This window comes from Lactuca saligna, chromosome 1 (genome assembly GCF_052625555.1).
Source record: "Lactuca saligna cultivar CGN05327 chromosome 1, ASM5262555v1, whole genome shotgun sequence".
Classification (NCBI taxonomy): Eukaryota; Viridiplantae; Streptophyta; class Magnoliopsida; order Asterales; family Asteraceae; genus Lactuca; species Lactuca saligna.
The window spans coordinates 49048188-49069392 of NC_136417.1; the positions used below are offsets into that span (position 1 = coordinate 49048188).

Below are 21205 nucleotides of genomic sequence, written 5' to 3' on the forward strand. Positions count from 1 at the left end.
GTTCTTATCAATTTATGAATAAGTCTAAAACCATGAGCTTTGTAAAGGATTGATGTTTAATGGAAAATTGGATCGAGGCATTAGCCATTAGAATCCATGCAGGTTAAAGCCAGGGCTTTGGGACCGATTACCGTTTATTAGAAAATTAAGTTTAGTCATTACCCATCAGAATAGAGGAAGGTCAAAGCTAGGGGCTTTGGATCTGATTTTCATTTAATGGAAATTGGGTCAAGGTATTGGCCATCAGAGTATAAGTAGGTCAAATCCATGGTGTTTGGAACCGATTGTGGTTGTTCAACACATGTGATTTCGATATTGTGCATTCAAATTAAAGACATAAAAGTTTGCTATGGTTGCATAATATAAGGAGCGGATGATTAACGCCTCCTTGATTGCATGTTTTATTCAAAGGAAAAAGTGCCATAAAAAGTACGTATTCATAACTTCATAGCAAGTGCATTGGGGTTTCCAAAGGTCGTGTTCTTCAGTACTGGAACACTTCAAGTTCTTTATGTTCCAAGTTTTTGGTATGGTTCACCCTATAGGTGTTTCTAGGATGTATGATCCTTTCCTATGTGCTTTCATGACTTTGTAGGGTCCTTTCCATGTAGGGAAAAAATTTTCACTAGGCTGTACAAATCTAGCTTCAATTTTCCATAGGACCAGGTCCCATACCTTAAATTCTCATTCATTGACTGTCTTGTTGTTGTACTTTTCGATGTTAGGTTTGTAGGATGCCTGGCAGAGTGCTGCTACTTTGCATCTTTCTTTGACCAAATCTATGTTGATTCGAAGATCTTGATCGTTTTGTGTATCATCGAAGAAAGTGGTGTAGGGTATGTCCATCATGAGTTCTTGCGGTAGTATAGCTTCCATGTTATAGGGTAGGCTAAGTGGTGTTTCTTGTGTTTCGACACGTGGTGTGGTTTGATATGACCATAGTACAGTGGGCAGTTCATTCACACAACAACCCTTATTTCCTAATCTTATCTTATCTTAAATCCTGAGTCTATGGTTTTGTTTAAAATTTATGTCTTGCAATTTGATTATGGATAAGATATCGATGTGAAATATTGGTTTATGTTGTATTCTTCACACTAGCTTCTGAAAGGAATTTCAGCAAATTTCAGCTCGGTGTATTGACTAGTGTCCTTGGTGCACAAAATCTGTTAAAGATATTTTTCCAAATGAACATTATGACACTTCGTCCATTGATTGATGCCACTTTGTGAAGTAGTATATAACTATAATTAGGAACTTGAATTTTTTCCGAAGCTTCTGGGAAGGGTCCCACAATGTCAATTATCCACTTATGGAAAGTCCATCGGCTAGACATGCTATTCAGATGAGTTGATGGAAGAATGTGTATTGGTGTGAATGTTTGATATTATTTGCATTTCCTTGTTACTTCCGTGACATCTTTATAGATGTTAGGCCACTAAACTCCTATCCAGAATATCTTCCCGGCAAGGGCTATGGCTCCTTCGTGAGCACTGCCTCTCCAACATGTGTTTCCTCTAGAATCAACTCTCCCTCTTCTTTCGTGATGCATTTCGTCCATGGTGCTGGATAACTCTTCATGTATAATCTTCCATTTCATACAGAGTATTGAGGGGATTTGATTTTGATTTCTGATATGTACATATCTATATATAAATTTTAAGGTTATACCTTAATATTTTAGCCTTAATTATACTCATTGCTAAGGAAAAAACATACTTAATTTGCTATGTTTTGTGTATTAGCAGGAAAAGACATGCTTGGTTCCAAAAGGAAGGAAATTGGAAGCTGGAAGCTAGGAATTTGGATTAAGACAAAAAGAAGAAGAAAAATTAAAGAACCATAACGTGTTGAACATCTCTATGTTGTGGTGAAGTGAAGATTCCCGATAAATCTATGACTTGTTGGATACACGATTTTTACATCAAACCACATTGTGGTGGCCATTAATCGCGCCTTGGTTCACCAAATTTTGGAAAATTATAAATAGATCGATTCTCTCAAAGTGGATGGATGATGGGGGCTATTATCGACTTATAGATATTAGAGACGAACATTGAAGGCTTTGAAGTTCAGAATTGGATTGGTAGCTTGATTTTTGAGAGATATAAAGCAACATTACTCCTTTTTACTTGTTTTAGTTTGATTTGATCATGTCTTCCAAAGTTGATCTTGTTTTTACATGTTTTTTTGCTGAAGATATGGGCTAAACACCATAACTTTTGTAGACTAGATTACATGTTTATTTATGAGTTCATTTATGGATTGGCTTATGCTAAGTTGATTACTTCTTATGTTAGCGTATTAAAGAACTTGTCTATGTTTATGATAACTAATTTTCTGTTTATTGTAGAGTTTAATTAAGTTTATATGACCTATCAGTTTTAATTGACTTGAATCTTATGATCTTGTGATTTGCAAAATTGTAAGACTAGTGTTTTCACCAAAAACCTATGGTTAAATAGAAAAGTGTGTAAGTGAATGTAGGAGATAATACATGAAGGCCAATCATATACTGTATTGATTTAATTAACCTAATAAGATCAATTGATTATAAGTGTCACATAACTCGAACCGAACGTAGTAAAGTTGTTAGTTTATCAGCTTGATCAATGTATGAATCAACTTACTTTCTAAAGGATTAGGTTAGTGAACATTAATCTAGTCAACATAGGAATTGGTAATCAATGAAGCATTAATTCATTGCATTTTCATTAAATCAACCAAGAAAGCAAGTATATCGAATATAAACAAAAGTCTCTTAATTATCTTGGTAAAAAAAATCGTCTTTTGTTTTCCTAGTTTTTATTGTGTTTTCTAGTTGTGTTCTTTTTAATTAAATGTTTAAGTTTCTAGTCGAAAAAACCCCTTTTTAATTAAATAGTTGTTTAGGTAACTTTAGTATATAAAATTATTTAGTAATTTTGTTACCTATGTTGGATACACGCCTATTTGTGCTATCCTATTTATGATTAGGTACACTGTCTTAGGCGTAATAATTAGTTAAATTAGTTGGTTAAAACTAGTATATAAATTGCCGTTCTAAAAAAAATTAGTATATAAATTACATATCATGTTTTGGCGCCGTTGCCAGGGAGCGGTTCCAATAATTTGTTTGTTTATTTTCTACTATTGTTATCGACCCTTTGTTTGGAATTAGTTCCATTCAAAGTTTATTGTCTTACAATTTTTCTTATTTATAAAGCTCATCACACCGCACTTCTGCTATACCACGACATTGTGCTTGTTCTGTAACTTTTTTCGTTTTTGTTCTTTTTACGTTTTTTTTTATTACAATTGGTATATGAATCGTGGATCAAATTTTCCTTTGACACCACCATTTGAAGATCTAAAGTGAGTGTTCCATAAAAAGAAAGGAAAAACGTAGAAGAATCAAGCAACAAACCGGTACATGAACCAAAGTTCGAATGCTTTGAGAAGACTCCTAACGTTATTAAAAAAATAAATGCGCTTTGAATTCATACTTTTAAATTGGAAGTTACATAAGCTTAATTAAAAATCAAGTAAAATCAATTTATTTTTATATATAATTTAATTAAAAATCAACATCTAAGTAAAAATATAATTTATTTTTATGTGTAGATCTACGTACTTATATAAATAAAGACATGCATTTAACATTATTAAAAAAATCAAATTGATTCAAATATATTAGATATCATTAGGAAAAAAACAATTGACTAGACTTATTAGACTTATTGAAAGAAAACGTATTATCATGGAAAATTTTGAATTTTTATTGAGAATATAGGATATTAATAAAATAATTACAGAAAACATTTATGATGGACAGCTAAGAGAGGATGAGATGTCTTAATTAAAGACATAGACTATTGTGTTTTATTCTTATTTATAACCTTTATATTTTCTTTTTTCTTTTTTTGAAATAAATAAATAAATGAATTATATTACTAATTTTTATATTTAGGAAAAAAAAAATTACATTGATTCTATACACATCCAACAAAGTCAAAACTAAAAGCTAACAATTTGTAATACGCATGTATTTTAGAATTAATTGTTACTCACTTTTGGCAGTTATAGAATAGGTTAGTTGAAGAGATGTTAGAACAAACTCAAGGTGAAAGTGAGTTAACACCCGCTCAAGAAAGATAACAATGTACTTTGGTCGTAAACCTTTGCTCTCTGCTAATTCCACAGCTTTTGCAACCATCACAGGTAAAACAATCTACTTTGGTATTTTGGTGATTATTTGCTAAAAAGCTTGGTAAATAGGTTTTTGTCCCAAGTGTAAAAAATAACAACGTACTTTGGTTTTTTTTTTTTTTTTTTTTTTTTTTTTTTTTTTATCTTAGTTTAAAAATTGTAATCTACTTTAGCATCGTAAAATGCATGTTCATTTGGTAATTTTGGTTTTGTGGTGATTATTTGCTAAAAAGTTTAGTAATTAGGTTTTTGTCCAAGGTGCAAAAAATAACAACGTACTTTGGTTTGTTGTCTTAGCTTAAAAATAACAATCTACTTTAGCATTGTAAAATGCATGTTGATTTGATAATTTTGGTTTTGTGGTGATTATTTGCTAAAAAGTTTGGTAATTAGGTTCTTGTCCCAAGTGCAAAAAATAACAACGCACTTTGGTTTTTTGTCTTAGTTTAAAAATAGCAATCTACTTTAGCATCGTGAAATGCATGTTGATTTGGTAATTTTGGTTTTATGGTGATTATTTTCTAAAAAGTTTGGTAATTAGGTTTTTGTCCAAAGTGCAAAAAATAACAACGTACTTTGGTTTTTTTTGTCTTAGTTTAAAAATAACAATCTACTTTAGCATCGCAAAATGCATGTTGATTTGGTAATTTTGGTTTTGTGGTGATTATTTGCTAAAAAGTTTGGTAATTAGGTTTTTATCCAAAGTAGAAAAAATAACAACGTACTTTGGTTTTTTGTCTTAGTTTAAAAATAACAATCTACTTTAGCATCGTAAAATGCATGTTGAGTTGGTAATTTTGGTTTTGTGGTGATCATTTACTGAAAAGTTTGGTAATTAGGTTTTTGTCCCAAGTGCAAAAAATAATAACGTACTTTGGTTTTAGTTTAAAAATAGCAATGTATTTTGATAGTTTTTGTTTATGTTTGATAATTTAACTTATAAGTTTATATATGTTGTTATTAATTATGTAGTTAGAAAATCTTTGTGCAATGCTCAACGACTCGACATATAGGGATGAACTTTACTCGTTTTTTCAATCCCAAAATAATCGAGGAAACAATGGCAACGAAGATAATAGTATGTAGCGATGAGTTTTATTTGCATATGTTGTCACGCTTTGCTACTTGGTAGATTGTAAAACATTAGTTGTTTTTTGTAATTACCGGTGACACTAATACCGGACGACATTATTCCTTTTTATATTTAATCGGATGTTATGTAATTACCGGGCGACATTATTACTTTTAATATTTAATCAGATATTATGACTTCTGATATTTAATTAATTATAATCAAATGTTTGTTTTGTAATTAGCGTCGACACTATTATTTTTTATATTTAATCGAATGGTGTTATGTAATTACATGACGATATTATTACCGGCAACCAAAATCATTAACTAAAAAAAATTAAAAAATGAAAATTATTATTACCGGCGACTTTGTTATTAGCGGCGACATTTATTATTAGCGGCGCGGCATGGTCATTAGCGGCGACATATCTCATTAGTGGTGACATGTTGATCAATAGCGACGAAGCAGTAGCGATGCTTTATTACCGGCGACGAATCGACGCTATCATTATTACCGGTGACTTTTGTCGCCGCAAATGATTGTCTTCTTTGTAGTGTGGGTGTGACTCGAAAATGGATCATGAAAATTTTCTTAAAAATGAAATTATAGATACTAGATGAAACTCTTTTTTAACTAGAAAGCTAAACATAATGATATGGTATATATGCTTGTTTAGATAAAATTCCTACTTAGCAAATCGGGATATATATGTTTCCCTCCTTTTTTATGCCGTATTTGCGAGAATGAAGTGGAACAGTTTTGATCATTTGTTTGTCGGATGTCGAATGGCAACATGGACTTTGGGATGCTATATGCAAGTGGATGGAGATCGTTCGATTGGACCTTGATTCAGTTTTGAATCTTTTTCAGTTACTCAATCACAATATTGTTTATTAATTCAAAAAAGAAGATTTTCTTTTTCAGTTACTCAATCACAATATTGTTTATTAATTCAAAAAAGAAGATTTTAGTGCATGTCATTGTTTGTACTACCACGTGGTGCATTTGGAAGTACATGAATTATCTCTTGTTTGCAACGAGAAAGTTAAAGAAGAAAGGTATAGACTCGTTAACGAGTTTTTTTTCTTTGATATTCAATTACAAATATAAAATATTATGTTAATTTCTTGGGTTGATTAGTTGAAAATTTTAAATCTTTTTAATCTTTTTAATATATATATGGCTAATTGTTTAAAAAAATCGTCTCTCTTGATGTTGATATTTATCTTGATTTATTTCTTTATTATTTTTTTGAACGCATTTATCTTGATCTATTGGATGATACTTAGTTAACAGTATATTAGACTTCTGCAAACCTATCGTTGTGCAATGTGAGTAACGTCGGACTTAATTTTAATGCCGTTTAATATTTCATCAAAACGAAATCATTTCGTATAGATATGTAATCGGACTAAATAGTTACCTGTTTTTAAGACATTCTAAACTTTCATCTCAATGTGTTTCATTTAATAATAGATTGCCCGCATGTTATGTAGAAATAAATATACGAAGATAAAGAAAACTTACACACTTTAACGATATACGTCCATATGTAAAATTAATAACATGATTGAACAAACTCATGTAATTATTATATATAAAACCATGCACGGTATAAGTTTTTATTGCTAAAATTATTTCATGATATCAAACTTGTCGACTTATAGTTCCTCACCATATTTAAAGAAGTTGAACGATATATTAGCATAGCTCAATCCACCATCAATAAGCAGATTCTGTCCACTTATATACTTAGCCTCGTCGCTTACCAGAAAAAGTGCAGCGTATGCAGCATCATCTGTTTTGAGTGTCACCCCCTTTAGGTTTGCTGTTAAGTTCATTGCGTTCTCAAAAGCCTCCTTTTCAAGCCCAGTAATTTTTTTAGTTAATGGTGTAGCTATTCCATAAGGTGACAAACAGTTGACTCGAATGCCAAATTGTCCAAGCTCTACTGCTAGGTTCTTGGTTAGACCTGCTATTGCATGCTTTGAACAACAGTAAGCATGAGAGGCGATACCACCAAGATGTGAAGAAAGGCTAGACGATGATATTATTGTGCCCGATCGCTGTGGAACCATGACCCTAGCAGCATGTTTCATGCAAAGGAAGACCCCTGTTACATTAACATTAAGCACACGTTCAAAGTTTGTTTTCTCATTGTCGATAATACGTGCGTTGATAGGATCTACTACCCCCGCATTGTTAAACATGATGTCAAGTCTTCCAAAAGTAGTGACTGCAGTATCTACAGCGTTTTTGATATCTTCTTCGTTGGTTACATCACAATGGACATATATCGAGTTTGATGTGCCAATCTTCTCACAAACCGATTGACCAAGTTGGTCTTGGATGTCTGCGATGATGACTTTTGCTCCATGTTCAGCAAAAAGCTTTGCTGTACATTCGCCGATACCACTAGCTGCTCCGGTTATTAAGGCTACCTTTCCTTCTAGCCTACATGGGTTGTATAAAAAAAACAAGTTCATATTATCTGAAACAGCGAAATTATATATAACAAAAGGAGATATTTCAACTTGATAATTTGATCCATTACATAAATTTCAAGTGGATGATTAAGTAGAAAGATCGCTTCCCATAACAAAAACACATGATACATTAATTCCTTCTAGATAATTCCACTTGCTCTTGTGGTTATTAGTGATATCTTTCTTTACCAACAAGCAATACGTAACATTTGTAAACATTGTACAAATTTTAGATTTCATAATGCTAAAGAAATTAAAAATACGTTGCATGTTATTATAGATAAAAATACAGATATATAAAATATATTGGCAGCCAAAGAAAAATAAGTTGTTAACTTAATATCCAATGTTTATATAACGTATGTAAACACCATCAATACAAAACTTACCTTTTTGTAATACTTGTCATTGGCTTTGAAAAATATAAAGAGATAGTTAAAGATGGTTTGGAAGGAAGGTGAAGGTCAAGAATTATTATATAGTGCAGATTGCATGGTTTGCATATTTTTATTTTTTTGCCGATTAATGTCTTGGCTCAAGAATTATAATATGGTGGTAATTGATTGACCTACTTCTAATGGATGAATTGAAGGTCGATAGTTAATATATAGTGGAGATTTATTGACCTACGATGCTGAAGGGATTAAAAAATTCATTTCACGCTGTAAAGTTATGTAACCCCAATTTTGTCGACATTAACTTCTTGCTATTGTAGGCTATTTTTTTATTAGGAAGTTATGCAAACTAAACATCATAGATAAACGTAAACGTGTAATTTATTAAAAACAATCAATTTTTTTAATAATTTGGAAAAATGATCATCATCTTTGGAAGCGAACATTCCGCAGAAGACTGTTAATTCCGGAAAATTGGTGGTAAGTATAGATTGTAATCCAAAATCTCATACCATACATCACAGAATCAATTCCAAGGTAGGATAGTTAAAACCTTACATATAGGACTGAACTACTAGAAAACTAAAATTAGGGTCGTTTGATAGTTGTTGATTGGGTTAGATATCTGACTGAGTTTATACTGTTTGATTATTTATCTAAATGTTTGTGTTGAATGAAAAAATGACCATATTACCCTTGTGTTGTCTCTTGTGCTGGATAAAAAAAATTATAAAAACACAAATCATCATATAAAATCCAAATTAAACATACATCAATTAAAATCCAAATACCAAATGTAATACAAAATCCAAATACAAATTGTCGTACATAATAAAAAAAATACACCATTTAACGTGAACCAATTGAAAGTAACTGATTAGCAATCTGGTCACGCAAAGTAGTCATATAGTCATCGGCTTCTAAACCCCATTTTATGCCTTCTATGTTTTGACCCTCATTTCAGAATGAAATCAGTAATTTCACAACGAACATGAAGGGTTTTATGATTTCAGGAAAAAAACACATTATGAAATCATATTTCATAAACAAAAACACATAACAAATTGATTTTATGCTAACTCTTCAATCTAATTGAATCCAAGAATAATGAAAGAAGTGATTTCAAACTTTGATTTCAGAATGAAATCAGTAATTTCACAACAAACATGAAGGGTTTTCTGATTTCAGGGGGAAAAAAAATCACAGAAACATACCTGCAGTGGCGCTGTGTGGTTGTCGTTGGCACTGTCTGGTCTTCACCGGAGAAGATGGCGCAGCAGCAGCAGTCGATGGGATCGGATTTTATGTAGACGAAGATAAAGGGCAAGGGAAAAAATCGCTTCTCTTATTTCTCAGTCAGGAAGTATTTTTTTTAATGACCGAGTCAGCGGATTGGGATGGATTGGGCTGACCGAATCAACTCTAATATGTCAATAACAAACAGCTGACTGCTGATCGGGTCAACAGTCAGCACTAACCGGACTCAGTAAGTACAAATCAAACAGACCCTTAGGTTTTTCTTCCTATACAAGTTGTTGTATTACATTTAGTTATTCAATTACAATCGGGATCTATAATTCTCTATCGTAACTAACTGAGATGAGTTTCTTAAACATCGGTCACAATGAGAACTTTACCAACTTGCATTTTTACATGCCAACCTTGGGAGGATGAACTTTCATAGTTACACAAAAATTAAAAATGATGTTATGGATCATTTCCAACTCTAGTTTATGGATATTAGATATGTGGTAAAGTAATTTTATTCCAAATTTTAATTGTTTATTTAAAATTGCACATCTATGCATTTTCATAAGTTACTTGATGTTTGTTATGTGTATAGGTAGTGTCCTTCTAAGAGGAACTACCTACAGACAATGTTCATAAAGGTTGCTATGAACAGAAACAACCACACCGTGCATATAACGTTTTGTCTAAACGTGACAAATAATGTCAACTCTTGTACTTGGTTCCTGGTGAGGTTGAAGGAACCTCTCAGATGCTAAGGAAATATTATTCATAACCAATATGGATGATGTGATAACTTCTTTCCTAGGTAAGCTATTCCTTGATTCTTATCATGGATATTGTTGTAAGAGTGTGGTATTGCATGTGTGATCAAGATTTATCCAAATAGAACATTTGAACCTTTGTTCTGGCATACATTCAAATCATATACTATGTATGATTTTGAGGAATCATTATTTCGGCTAACCCCGACCTCATGTGAGGTGTTTGCCAACATCGGCCATACGACATAAGCAAGACCCAATTTCCCTTACATTAATTGACATTGATATTCCATAGTTTATCTTGGTGTTATCGGTAAATGAACGCAATGTAACGATAATAACCCTCATTGAGGTAATCCTTGAGTACATGCAACGAATTTTTATTCAACGCGGTGACATGAGAGATAAAATACTATATAAATATTAAAATAATATTTACTTGTAAATTGACCAATATTATAACGTTTATTTTTTAGTGGGGCTTGTCGTCATACTCACCTCGTATGCAAAGATTGTGTTTCAGATGAGGATGCACAAGTTTGTTCAGTGGCAGGGAAAACTGATCCCCTCTGATATTCCACCCGAAATTTTTGATGTTTTTTATTTTAGAAAAAATTGTGTTGTAGATCTAAATCGCCACACCTGTACATGTGGAAAATGGTGTAGTCTCATATAGTGTGTTGGCATGCTATTACCATTATGTTATTCAATTCGCAGTGTTTTACCATATGGTTTAATTGTATTACTAGTCTGATGTATATCGATGTACATAGTAAATGAAAAATGTGCATCGTCTTCCCGTCCATCTGAATGAGAAATACCAAGGTTCTAAATATTAGGCGTAACATGGTGGGATGCGAAGTCTCAAGATTTTACAAGTCGTGGCGAGTCACATCCTATGTAAGGTGTGGCTTAAGGTGACAATTTAGATATAGTAAAAAAGTCAACGATCTACCTTTCGTTGACGTACCTGTAGCGTACGTCTTACTCTACGCATGGTATAGAGTCTTATCCAGAAAACAGGCAAGAATCTGGCTACATTAGGTGTAGTGCAGATTATGCCCCACGTACATTGTGCCTTGCCAGAAAATAATTTTAAGTATTTAATATATTAAGACCATAAACGCAAAGCTAATATCTGGTTCCTAATAGCTCCATAATGGATATAGTTTCCAACTTTATCCATTAGGATGAACTTAATCCATTAAGTCAAAGCCTCCAACCTTCTGATCTGAATGGATATGATGTTTAGATGGATAAAGTTTCCAACTTTATCGATAAAAATGTTACAAAATTTCAAGATCAAAACTTTATACACTAAAATGACCCAAAAATTCTAACACAACTTGTATGGCTTAATTAACAAGCACCAAAGCACAATTTTCTGGATCTATATTTGAAACCTTCATAAATACACTTTTCCACAATCTTGTTCTTCAAGATTTGACTACCAATGGAAAAGTAAGCTCATAAATGATGACAAAGCTCAAAACAACTAAAAGGAGGCTAGGGTTTCTCAATGAATGATCTTAGGTGATGAAGGTTGGTGATTATAGGGTTTCCCATAAGTTAGAGCCCTTAAATAGGGCTCAAAACTTAATAATTGTGGTTTTGATCTGCCATGATTACACCCTATGTAACCTACGTAATGCTATGTGTAGCCCATTAGAAACACGATATACACTTAGCAAGTTGCACCCTACGTAACTTTCCTACGCCATGTGTGGGGCAAAACCCACAATTTCCACTATAACTTCAAACAACCATAACTTCTTTGTTTCAACTCCATTTTTGGCATTCTTTATATGCATCAAAGGTATTGAAAAGCCCCACAATTATATCTATTTTAACTTAAAACATACTGAACTAAAATCTTTAATTCATGAAAGAAGTATGAAACATCATTTTTTCCATTTTACCCTTTGACTCCAAAACACAAACCAAAGGCTTGGATAACATAACAAATATTATCAACATCCAATAGGGTCTAAACCCTATTATGTTGAATCCCAAGGCCTCTACTTGAAGCATTTCTTGTCCGTAATCCGAAAATAAGAAATTCTCGAAATAGAATGTTACAACCAAAATACCATTGGAGAGATTAAACTGCCAATATGTATAGAGGGAGTTAACTATGTTCAATGTTTTTATGTTTTTGATTCTTTGTCTTGCTATAATATTATATTATGTTGGCCTTGGATTCATGACATGAAAATTATCCCCTCAACATACCATCAATGAAGTGTTTGACTGAGTGATCTGAGATTAATATGTATCTGAATTTGTTTTTATTCCGATGTAGTAGAATGGCATATGTTAGTGGGCTAGTAATTTTTGTTTTTATGTTAGTTGTCTCTTAGTATAGTACAACCGACAACATTAACAGGAATGGATGTGTCCGGTTGTTGATCATCAGTCCGTGAGCTTTTTATTGTATTCGTCTTAAGTAACTCCTTATGCTATATAAGGAGTGTCAACCGTAGACCATTGTAACAATTAGAACGTCACCCTTATCATACATGAAATATTCATTCAATCATTCTCTCTAACATTCTTTTTGTTCTTATTCTTGCTTATTGTTCATACTTTATTTTATTATCTTAAACACTTTTTTGAGTTATTATATTTAAGGCTTGATGATTTTATCCTTAACATTTTTTCTCTAATACAACTTAATAAGGGATGCAACTAATCAATCTAAAAAATGTATTCAATGCAAATTGAAAATAGTTTGGGTTTACCTTTAAGATCCCCATTGCTAGTTGTAGAAGGGTATGATCATTGGAAAGTTAGAATGGAGTGATTTTTGGTTGGCAGACAAAAATGTAAAGAGATATGGAAATTTGTGAAAGAAGGTCCTCATGTCCCAGTTAGGTAAATGGTTAGAGATGATGTTGCTAATCTCAAGGTTCAAGACAAGATCATACATGCACCTCTAACAGTCAACGACATCGAGAAAATCCATGCTGATCAAATATCATTTTCTAAAATGGTGTTTGTTGTTCCACCATCTCTCTTTGAGAACATCAAATTATTTAAATCTGCAAAGGAGATATGGGACACACTTCAAGATTCATTTAAAGGTTAGGAAAACATGAAAGACAAGTATTTGACATTTATGGTGAATGGCTTTGATACATTCACTACAACTCCTAGTGAATTTGTAGCCTCTACGTTAAATCAGTACAGAATATAGGTAAAAGAAAATGACTGCACACGGTGTTGTTTAAACTCCTCTTGAGTACAATCTTAAGTTCATCAATAGTCTCAGAAAAGGATGGGGAAATGTCAAGTCTTAGATTGAGAGTAATGGATCTCTGAAGAAACTGAAGCTCTATTCGTTGTTCTACGAACTACAAGGTCATGAGTAAAGGGTTGCTTACACCTTAATAGAACTCTCTGGTGGTCCTCATGCTCTCTTCAGATTGGTCAATACACTTATTCTAAATCCAGTTGTTTCAGATCCATTCAGAGTTGTTCTCAACAATCTTTTTATCTGCTATATAAGAATTTTGCTCCTTTTCAAGTTCAAAGATCCTAGGGAATTTATTCGATAACAACAATTACCATACTAAACATCTTTCCATAATTTAGTGTTTTTACCATTCCCATTTTTTTCATTAAAATCGAATCTATCAAAACACCTTGGTTGAGAAGCCAAGAATTTGAAGCAACAATTCTGGCCCCTCACCAATCTCCAAATTGGAAATGAGAAGTATGAATCCCACCATCATCACCGAATAAACCATTTACGAATTTCACCCATTACATATCTTGATTATCAAAAAAATACCAACTCCATTTTTTGAATAATAGCAACATTGAACGCAACCAAACTTCTAATGTGTAGGCCTCATATACATTCAGAATCTAACACCAAATCCCATTGTATCCAATGCATCTTCCTATTATCGACATCACCTCCTCAAAAAAATTAGAACATAAAGTGTAACATCCGAAAAATACTAAGTAAAAATTTCAATTTTCAACCACTAAAACGAATCATTCGTTTGTTAAAAAGCCAATCAGAGTATAATTTGTTCTCAAACATCAGAGTAAAATCATAAATCGATATTGCAGAATAATCCTCCAGGGGATGCAATGGAATTAAGTCGAGCCCTGCCATTTTAAACCAGAAGTACCTGAAAACATTTAAACATGAAGCTATAAGCACAAAGCTTAGTGAATTCACAAATAAATAACCTACCATACATAACACTGGGCCCCGCCCACAAATAACATGCCTTGCCCTTATAACTAGTGCTGACCACATCAGGGGCCCCACCCAACATACATGCAAGAGTCATAAAGACAATCTAGCATCTTACATAGTTTTACTGAGAAAACTCGGCTAAACTACTCAATAGGAGCTCAACAGCTGCCTCAACAACATAATAGCTAAACCATACTAATTAATTCGAAATTAAAACCATTCCTTAGATAAAAACTTAGTATTACTGAACTTTAACCAAAATTTAAATTGGTCAAATGTCCACGGTCCACAGTGAACAATCAGCCACCATGTCGTGGCCAACTGTTGCCCACGTCGTGGTAGCCATCCTACAAAATAGTCATGGAGAAACTCGTTACGATTTCGTGGGAAGCATAGTGCTACATTATGGGCACGTCCAGACAAAACGGATGTGTTGCATCGTGCCACCAAATTGTGGGTCTTCATTGACCATTTCACGGTTTTTTGTCGGGAAAAGGAATATAAAAATAATGACTATATAGACATGCATATCCAATGCATGTCTCGCCCAATATTAGGTCAAAATGGTAACAAATGAAGTCAAAATGTCATACATGACAACGAAAGAAGTTATGAGTCCAGATCTGAAACATATAATGTACTTGGGACCTTTATAGTAATAAAGTTGCAAAATTTATTCCTAACTCTCGCTCAAAACTCTTCAACATGGAAAAAAACTCATAATACTTTAAGATCCACAAACAAGATTATAACATCCTGAGATTTTGCAGGTATTTCCAAATCCTTTCTTTTATAATTATTTTGTCATTTGTTGTGCCTGGGGTTGGAAGATTGAAGCTATTAGAAGATTGAGGGCTAAAGTTGCAACTTTGGGGTCAAGAGAGTACGCTAAGCGTACATAAGGTATGTTGAGCATACTAGGCGCACCCTAGTATGATGTGCATACACTTGTGTATGTTGAGCGTACTCACGTAAGGTGGAAACCCTAATATTTAGGGTTTAGTGTTATATAAACATCCTTTTGGCTCATTTCTCCCATCACTTTCAGCTTCCATACCCTAGAGACGTCCCAAACCCTAGCCTTGTTTGTGGGTGTGAGTTTGTGGGTGTTTTAAGCACTTAAAGGGGAAGGTGTTTCATCAAATAGTTGGAGAAGGAAGGCAAGCTTAAACATCCGAAGGTCTATGGTCCTCTAGAAGCTCCAGGAGGTAAAAATCTTATACCTTGGCAATTATATTGAGTAGATATTGTCTTGTTTAGCTTCTTGGCACTTTTCTTGTCCCAAAAACCTCAATATTGTGCATGATGCATTTTGGACATATTAAGTTGTCCTTCCAGACCCTAGAAAGGGTCCTAGGTGATAAAAATGTTGTCTTAATAGCTGAATGTGTCCCATGCATGGAGTACGAAGGTCTTAATGGGTTAAGAAACTTTTTGGACGTCCAAAGTCTTAAAGATCAAGACTTTATGACTCTTAGGAACATTTGGTCAATTGACCTAAAGTTTGGGCTTAAGTGCTTAAGCCATTAAGCACTTATGAGAGTTTTGGTACATACTCGTGTACGCCCCACATAGATAGCAGTACGCCCCACGTATCGAGTCAATGGTCCCGTTTTTCAGTCAACACGAGACAGAGTACGCCCCACGTACCAGAGGAGTACGCCCCCCCCCCCCCGTATGCCATATGTTGGGGTTTTGTGATTTGGGCTTTGAGATTGGGCCAGTCGGACTTAGGTCTTGCTGGACTCTCTGGATAAGAGTACTTTGGGTCAGTTTTGGTAGTGAATCCTTAAATGAGGCCCAATTAGGGAGTTGGGGCCAATTTGGAAAATTGGGCCAATGATGGGCTTTGTATATGCGGACTTTTGGATAGTGGATTTGATGGTTGGGCCTTGGCCCAAAGTAAAGAAAAGGAAAAATGGACTAGGTGTGCCCTTAGTCAAGATTGATATCCTATGTGTTGAATTGGTGTTTTTTATTTTGGATAGTTCGAGATTTTTGATGAGACAACGATCGGAGATTTTCAATCCAGTTCAGCACTACTTGCGAGGTGAGTTCTCCTCACTATATCAATAGAGTTTAAGGCACCAATGTTGGCCCTTTTAAGATTTGTATATGGGTTATTTCATGATATGATTATTGATTTACATCCTAGTATTTACGATGGTGATATTCTTAGTGACCTGGTTAGGACGATATATTTAAATGTGTTTCAAGTTGTTCTAGTGAAAAAGAGAAGGGCACGATGCGACTATACTCGTATCTATTATTTGTTTTGAGACATACGCTAAACTCTAATTATGTTTTCAGGCTTTATAGATTTTTATTAAAAAAATTGAAAAAGATTTTTTTACAAAAAAAGGAAATATTTGATATGTACAGTCAGTCGGAGCTTAAAAAGAAAAGTGATTCCCTATATACACATATTTGTTTGATATGTTATTTATGTGATTGATAGCAATGCATGAATCTAGCTTAAGGATATGCTTAGAATTTACATGCTAGATTTCGTGCTTAGTTGAGATGCCTTGTTGCCTTATATGTTGGTTACTGTGTGCTACTTGAAGTCTATGTTAATATCGATAAGTTGTTAAGTGAATGGTTTAGGGTAGTATGCAGTTAGAATCTTTTAAACTTGGAATTCTTGATTTGTCCTTATTGCATGTTTCTATTTTGGTTGTTGCCTTAGGGTAGGATCAGTTATTCGTCTGTCTATCTTACTCTTGACTTTGTACGATTGTGCATTCATAAGGCGACTCGTTGATATTGGTGGAGATTCTTAAAATGAGTATGGATATGTGTGGAAGATAGTATATGATCGTACTACCTGAATAACATGATACATAGTTGGAGCATGAATGGTTGCAAGGGTACTGAGGAGTTGGTAAATAATGAAATAATGGGATGATAACACTATGTATACGTTGTATCCTCTTTCTATTTGTGTCCATAATATTGTAACTGCTAAAGAAGGAGGGGAGGTTTTGTAGTAGGTCTGAGTAAGTCGAATTATACTATATGATTGATGTTGAGGTCTTGCAAGCCATACTTGATGTTATAGTAGAGATGTTTAGGAAGATCAAGGAAGAGTTTATCGTGATGTTTGATGAGAAGTATGTTCCCCTCAGACACCTAGAGGAGTTGGTCACCCAAGGCCTAGTACTATCACTTTATTGTGACTTTTCTGTGTGTCAACCCCTAATGTTTGATGAGAAGAAGGATCTAATTGTCAGTATGCGATAAATAGGTGAGGTGGAGGATGCCTTTCTGTAACGCCCCATTTCTGGTATGTAATTCAAATAAAGTATTTTGATTTTTGAAGGGGTACTCGATGAGTCTATATCCCGACTCGTCGAGTAGAGGTGGGACAATCACGCATTTTGAGCTGGCTACTCGACGAGTCCATATGTTGGACTTGGTGAGTCTGCCTATCTGGATGGAGCCCTAATTTTAAGGGTTTGCACCCTATTTAAACACACTTATGTGCCCCCAACCTCCCTTCTATCACTCTCAGAACATTTCCCCTGTAAACCCTAGCCCTATTGTTGAGTTCGAGTGTATTTGTGATAGCTTGGAAGCTTTGGAAAGGATAGAAGGTCCATTGAGGGGAAGGAAGATCCGGGAGTTAGCTTACATATGTTCTTCATTCAGGTAATGAAGTTATGACCTTGTGCATCCCTCCATGATAACCTCCTTTATGCTTGTTATGCCTTCTTTGGAGCCTTTTATGATTTAAAACTTGAGATATGGACTCTCCTTGGAGGAAAACTTCATATATGGACTCTTATTGTATTCTAGAAGTGTAAAGTTTTAGTTAAGGTCGTGATTGAAGTCCTTATTGAGCTTGGAACCTCACTAAGAACTTAGGGTTGGCATTTGAAGCCTTTAAAGCCATGCATGCATGTAAAGTTTGCAACTTTACATGATAAGCATGCCCTAGATGCATGGATCTGTGACTTAGAGCCGATGTATGGCTAAAATCAGGCCTGTATGGAAAAGGCACTGAATGGACTCGACGAGTCACAAGCTTGACTCGGCGAGTCATATGAAGATAGCCTCGGACTCAACGAGTTGGATGAGCAACTTGGCGAGTCCGATGAATATTGCCTTAGACTCGACTGGTTGTTCTACAACTCGGCGAGTCGGATGAGTTTTCCCGAGAAAAGTAGTGTTTGAGTGAAATGCCTTCATTCCTTCGTAGTTACACGTAAAGTCAGCAACTTTACATTTTCAAATGGTCCCAAGGGCCCAGATCTACAAGTTAGAGGTCCTGGAATGGATTAGAATTCGATTGCATGGAATATGCATTTGGACTTGGCGAGTTGTTTTTCGAACTCGACGAGTCGAGTTGCGAGTCCCCGTTTTCCCTTCGAGTTGTGAGTTCAGATTGGATCGGTGAGTGGAAACGGGCTCAGTGAGTTAAAGTCAAACTTAGTAAAATGAGGGACTCGACGAGTCTGCGCCCTGGCTCGGCGAGTCCGGTCAACTGGAAGTTGACTTTGACCAGGGGTAAAATAGTAATTTTACCCTCAGTATAGTTATCAGTATTTGATTGAGTGTGTTTATGGGAGTTGTAGCCGGGAGAGACCAGAGCAGCCGTAGATAATTCTCGGGTGGAGTTTCAATAGCCAGTTTTCGAAGTGAGTTTTCCTTCCAGTAGGAACGGTTCTACGGCCACAATGACGGCCATCTAGTTAGCAGTCAGTTCCAGACTTTGGTCCGATGCAGTAGTTCAGTATGCTTGATGTCTTTGTGATTCAAGCATGTCTTTGTGTTATGTGTTCCGGACTTCTGTCTGATGCAGTGTGCAGTATATGTGTTTATGTTAGTTGATATGTTTATGCTATGCTATGTTATGATCAATTAGTTTCCGGACTTCGGTCTGATGCAGGGGACAAGGTCCCAGTCAGTTCCGGATTTCGATTTGATGTAGTTTGTTTTGGACTTCGGTCCGATGCAGGGGACAATGTCCCAGCCAGTTCCGGACTTCGGTCCGATGCAGTTTCTGGACTTCAGTCTGATGCAGAGGGAAAGGCCCTGGTTAGTTCCGGACTTCGGTCCATGGTAGTTTCCGGACTTTGGTTCGATGCAGTGGGCAAGGCCCAATATGTGCTTATATGATTGTATGGTATGTGGTAGTCTGGGGGAGCTCACTAAGCTTTGTGCTTACAGTTTCAGTTTTGGTTTCAGGTACTTCCGCAAGCAACGGGAAGGGCTCGGGATTATGGCATCGCACACACCACGACTTCAGTTTTATCCTGGGAGTTGGTTTAGTTTTTCCTAGATATGACTTGACACAGTCTGATACAGTTTTATCACGATACTTTTTATGCTTTTGAGATATTGACGTATGATTTTTAGTTTATGGCATTCGATATTGTGGTTTTAGTATTATTTAAACAAAAATTTTTGGGTCATATTTTGAGTTCTTTCAAGTTGGTATCAGAGCCTTGGTTTGAGGGATTCAGGCACACTTACGGGTGTGAGTGAACTCAAACTAAGGAAATAGTAAAAAGGATTTTTGCAAGAAAAATATTTTCAAAAGAATTTTGAGAAAGAGACTTAAAAAGAAAAGAGTTTTGAACAAGAAAAAAGGGTGTGGTGCATGCGATCAACCGAGCAGTTGGATGAGCAGACCAGGGAGTTTTTCACTTCATAGGTTACCCGTATCATCCTTGAGCAGACTCCTATGATCTTCAGTTCACTCAAGGAGGGTATCTTGGAGTTGATGGATGAGAAGTTGAGCACATTTCGTGCTGAGATGGCGGCCATGATGGGGCCGCGCAAACTCACCTTCAGGGAGTTCCGAGCTTGTGGAGCTCCAAACTACCATGGGGCGCGGGACCACATTGCGAGTACTAGGTGGTTGGCATATGTTGCCAATGCGTTCCGCACTAGCAGATGTCCCGAGGGGGACAAGGTCAGATTAGCATCCTGTCTCCTAAAGGACAGGGCACATAACTGGTGGGAGGAGGTTGGGCACGGTATTGGGGATGACTCAGCACTTGACACTATGACTTGGGCTGATTTTACCACCAGGTTCAGAGTCGAGTTCGCACCGGTTATTGAGGTGCAACAGTTAGCCAGAGAGTTTCAGGACCTTACTTAGACTACAGAGACAGTGGCGGAGATTACCGCCAAGTTTAGGGAGAGGGCTCTTCCTGTTCCTCAGTACGCAGTTGGCGAGGAAATAAAGAAGGCCCGTTATCATGAGATGTTGCGGAGTGATATCAGCCAGTTTGTGAGTCGATCCAGATGCAAGACGCTGGATGACATGATTACGAAGGCGAGAGGGAGAGAGAGAGAGAGAGAGAGAGAGAGAGATTGATCTTGAGATGGAGTAGATGAGGAAGCCGGAGGCGGCTTCGGGTACAGGAAGTTCGGGCAAAAAGCCCAAGGTTTCAGATCATAGGTACAAAGGTCAGCAGAGCCACAGTCGATGTGGAAAATGTGGGAGACTGCACGATGTGGCGTGCAAGGCAGGGAGTTCCGGCTACTACAAGTGTCGTCATATTGGGCATATAAGCAGAGATTGTACAGCTTCTACCACCACCACCGCAACATCAGATCTGATTTGCTTCCATTGCAATTAGAGGGGACCTAAAAAGTCCTAGTGCCCGAGCTTAGCAGCAGCAGGGAAGGTGTCAGCACCTGCCCCTACTACATTGAGGATTATGGACGGTCGTCAGGGCCGGGCCGAGGCGCCAGTGGCGAAGAGTAGAGCTTTCAGATGACAGCAGAGGAGGCGCGAGCGACTCCTGACGTGGTAACGGGTACATATTTTCCTTTTTATCTCTACATTTATTATTGATTGTTTCTAAGGTTATATGTTTGTG

General features: G+C 35.6%; 1 protein-coding gene across 1 annotated transcript; it reads right to left on the reverse strand.

Annotated features, from left to right (window-relative positions):
* Positions 1-6924: 6924 nt before the first annotated feature.
* Positions 6925-8158, reverse strand: LOC144998046 (secoisolariciresinol dehydrogenase-like). The gene is made up of 2 exons (XM_078957885.1): positions 8139-8158; positions 6925-7717 (listed from the first exon to the last, which is right to left on the reverse strand). Exons 1-2 carry the CDS (start codon positions 8156-8158, stop codon positions 6925-6927), a joined length of 813 nt encoding a protein of 270 aa, XP_078814011.1.
* Positions 8159-21205: the final 13047 nt, after the last annotated feature.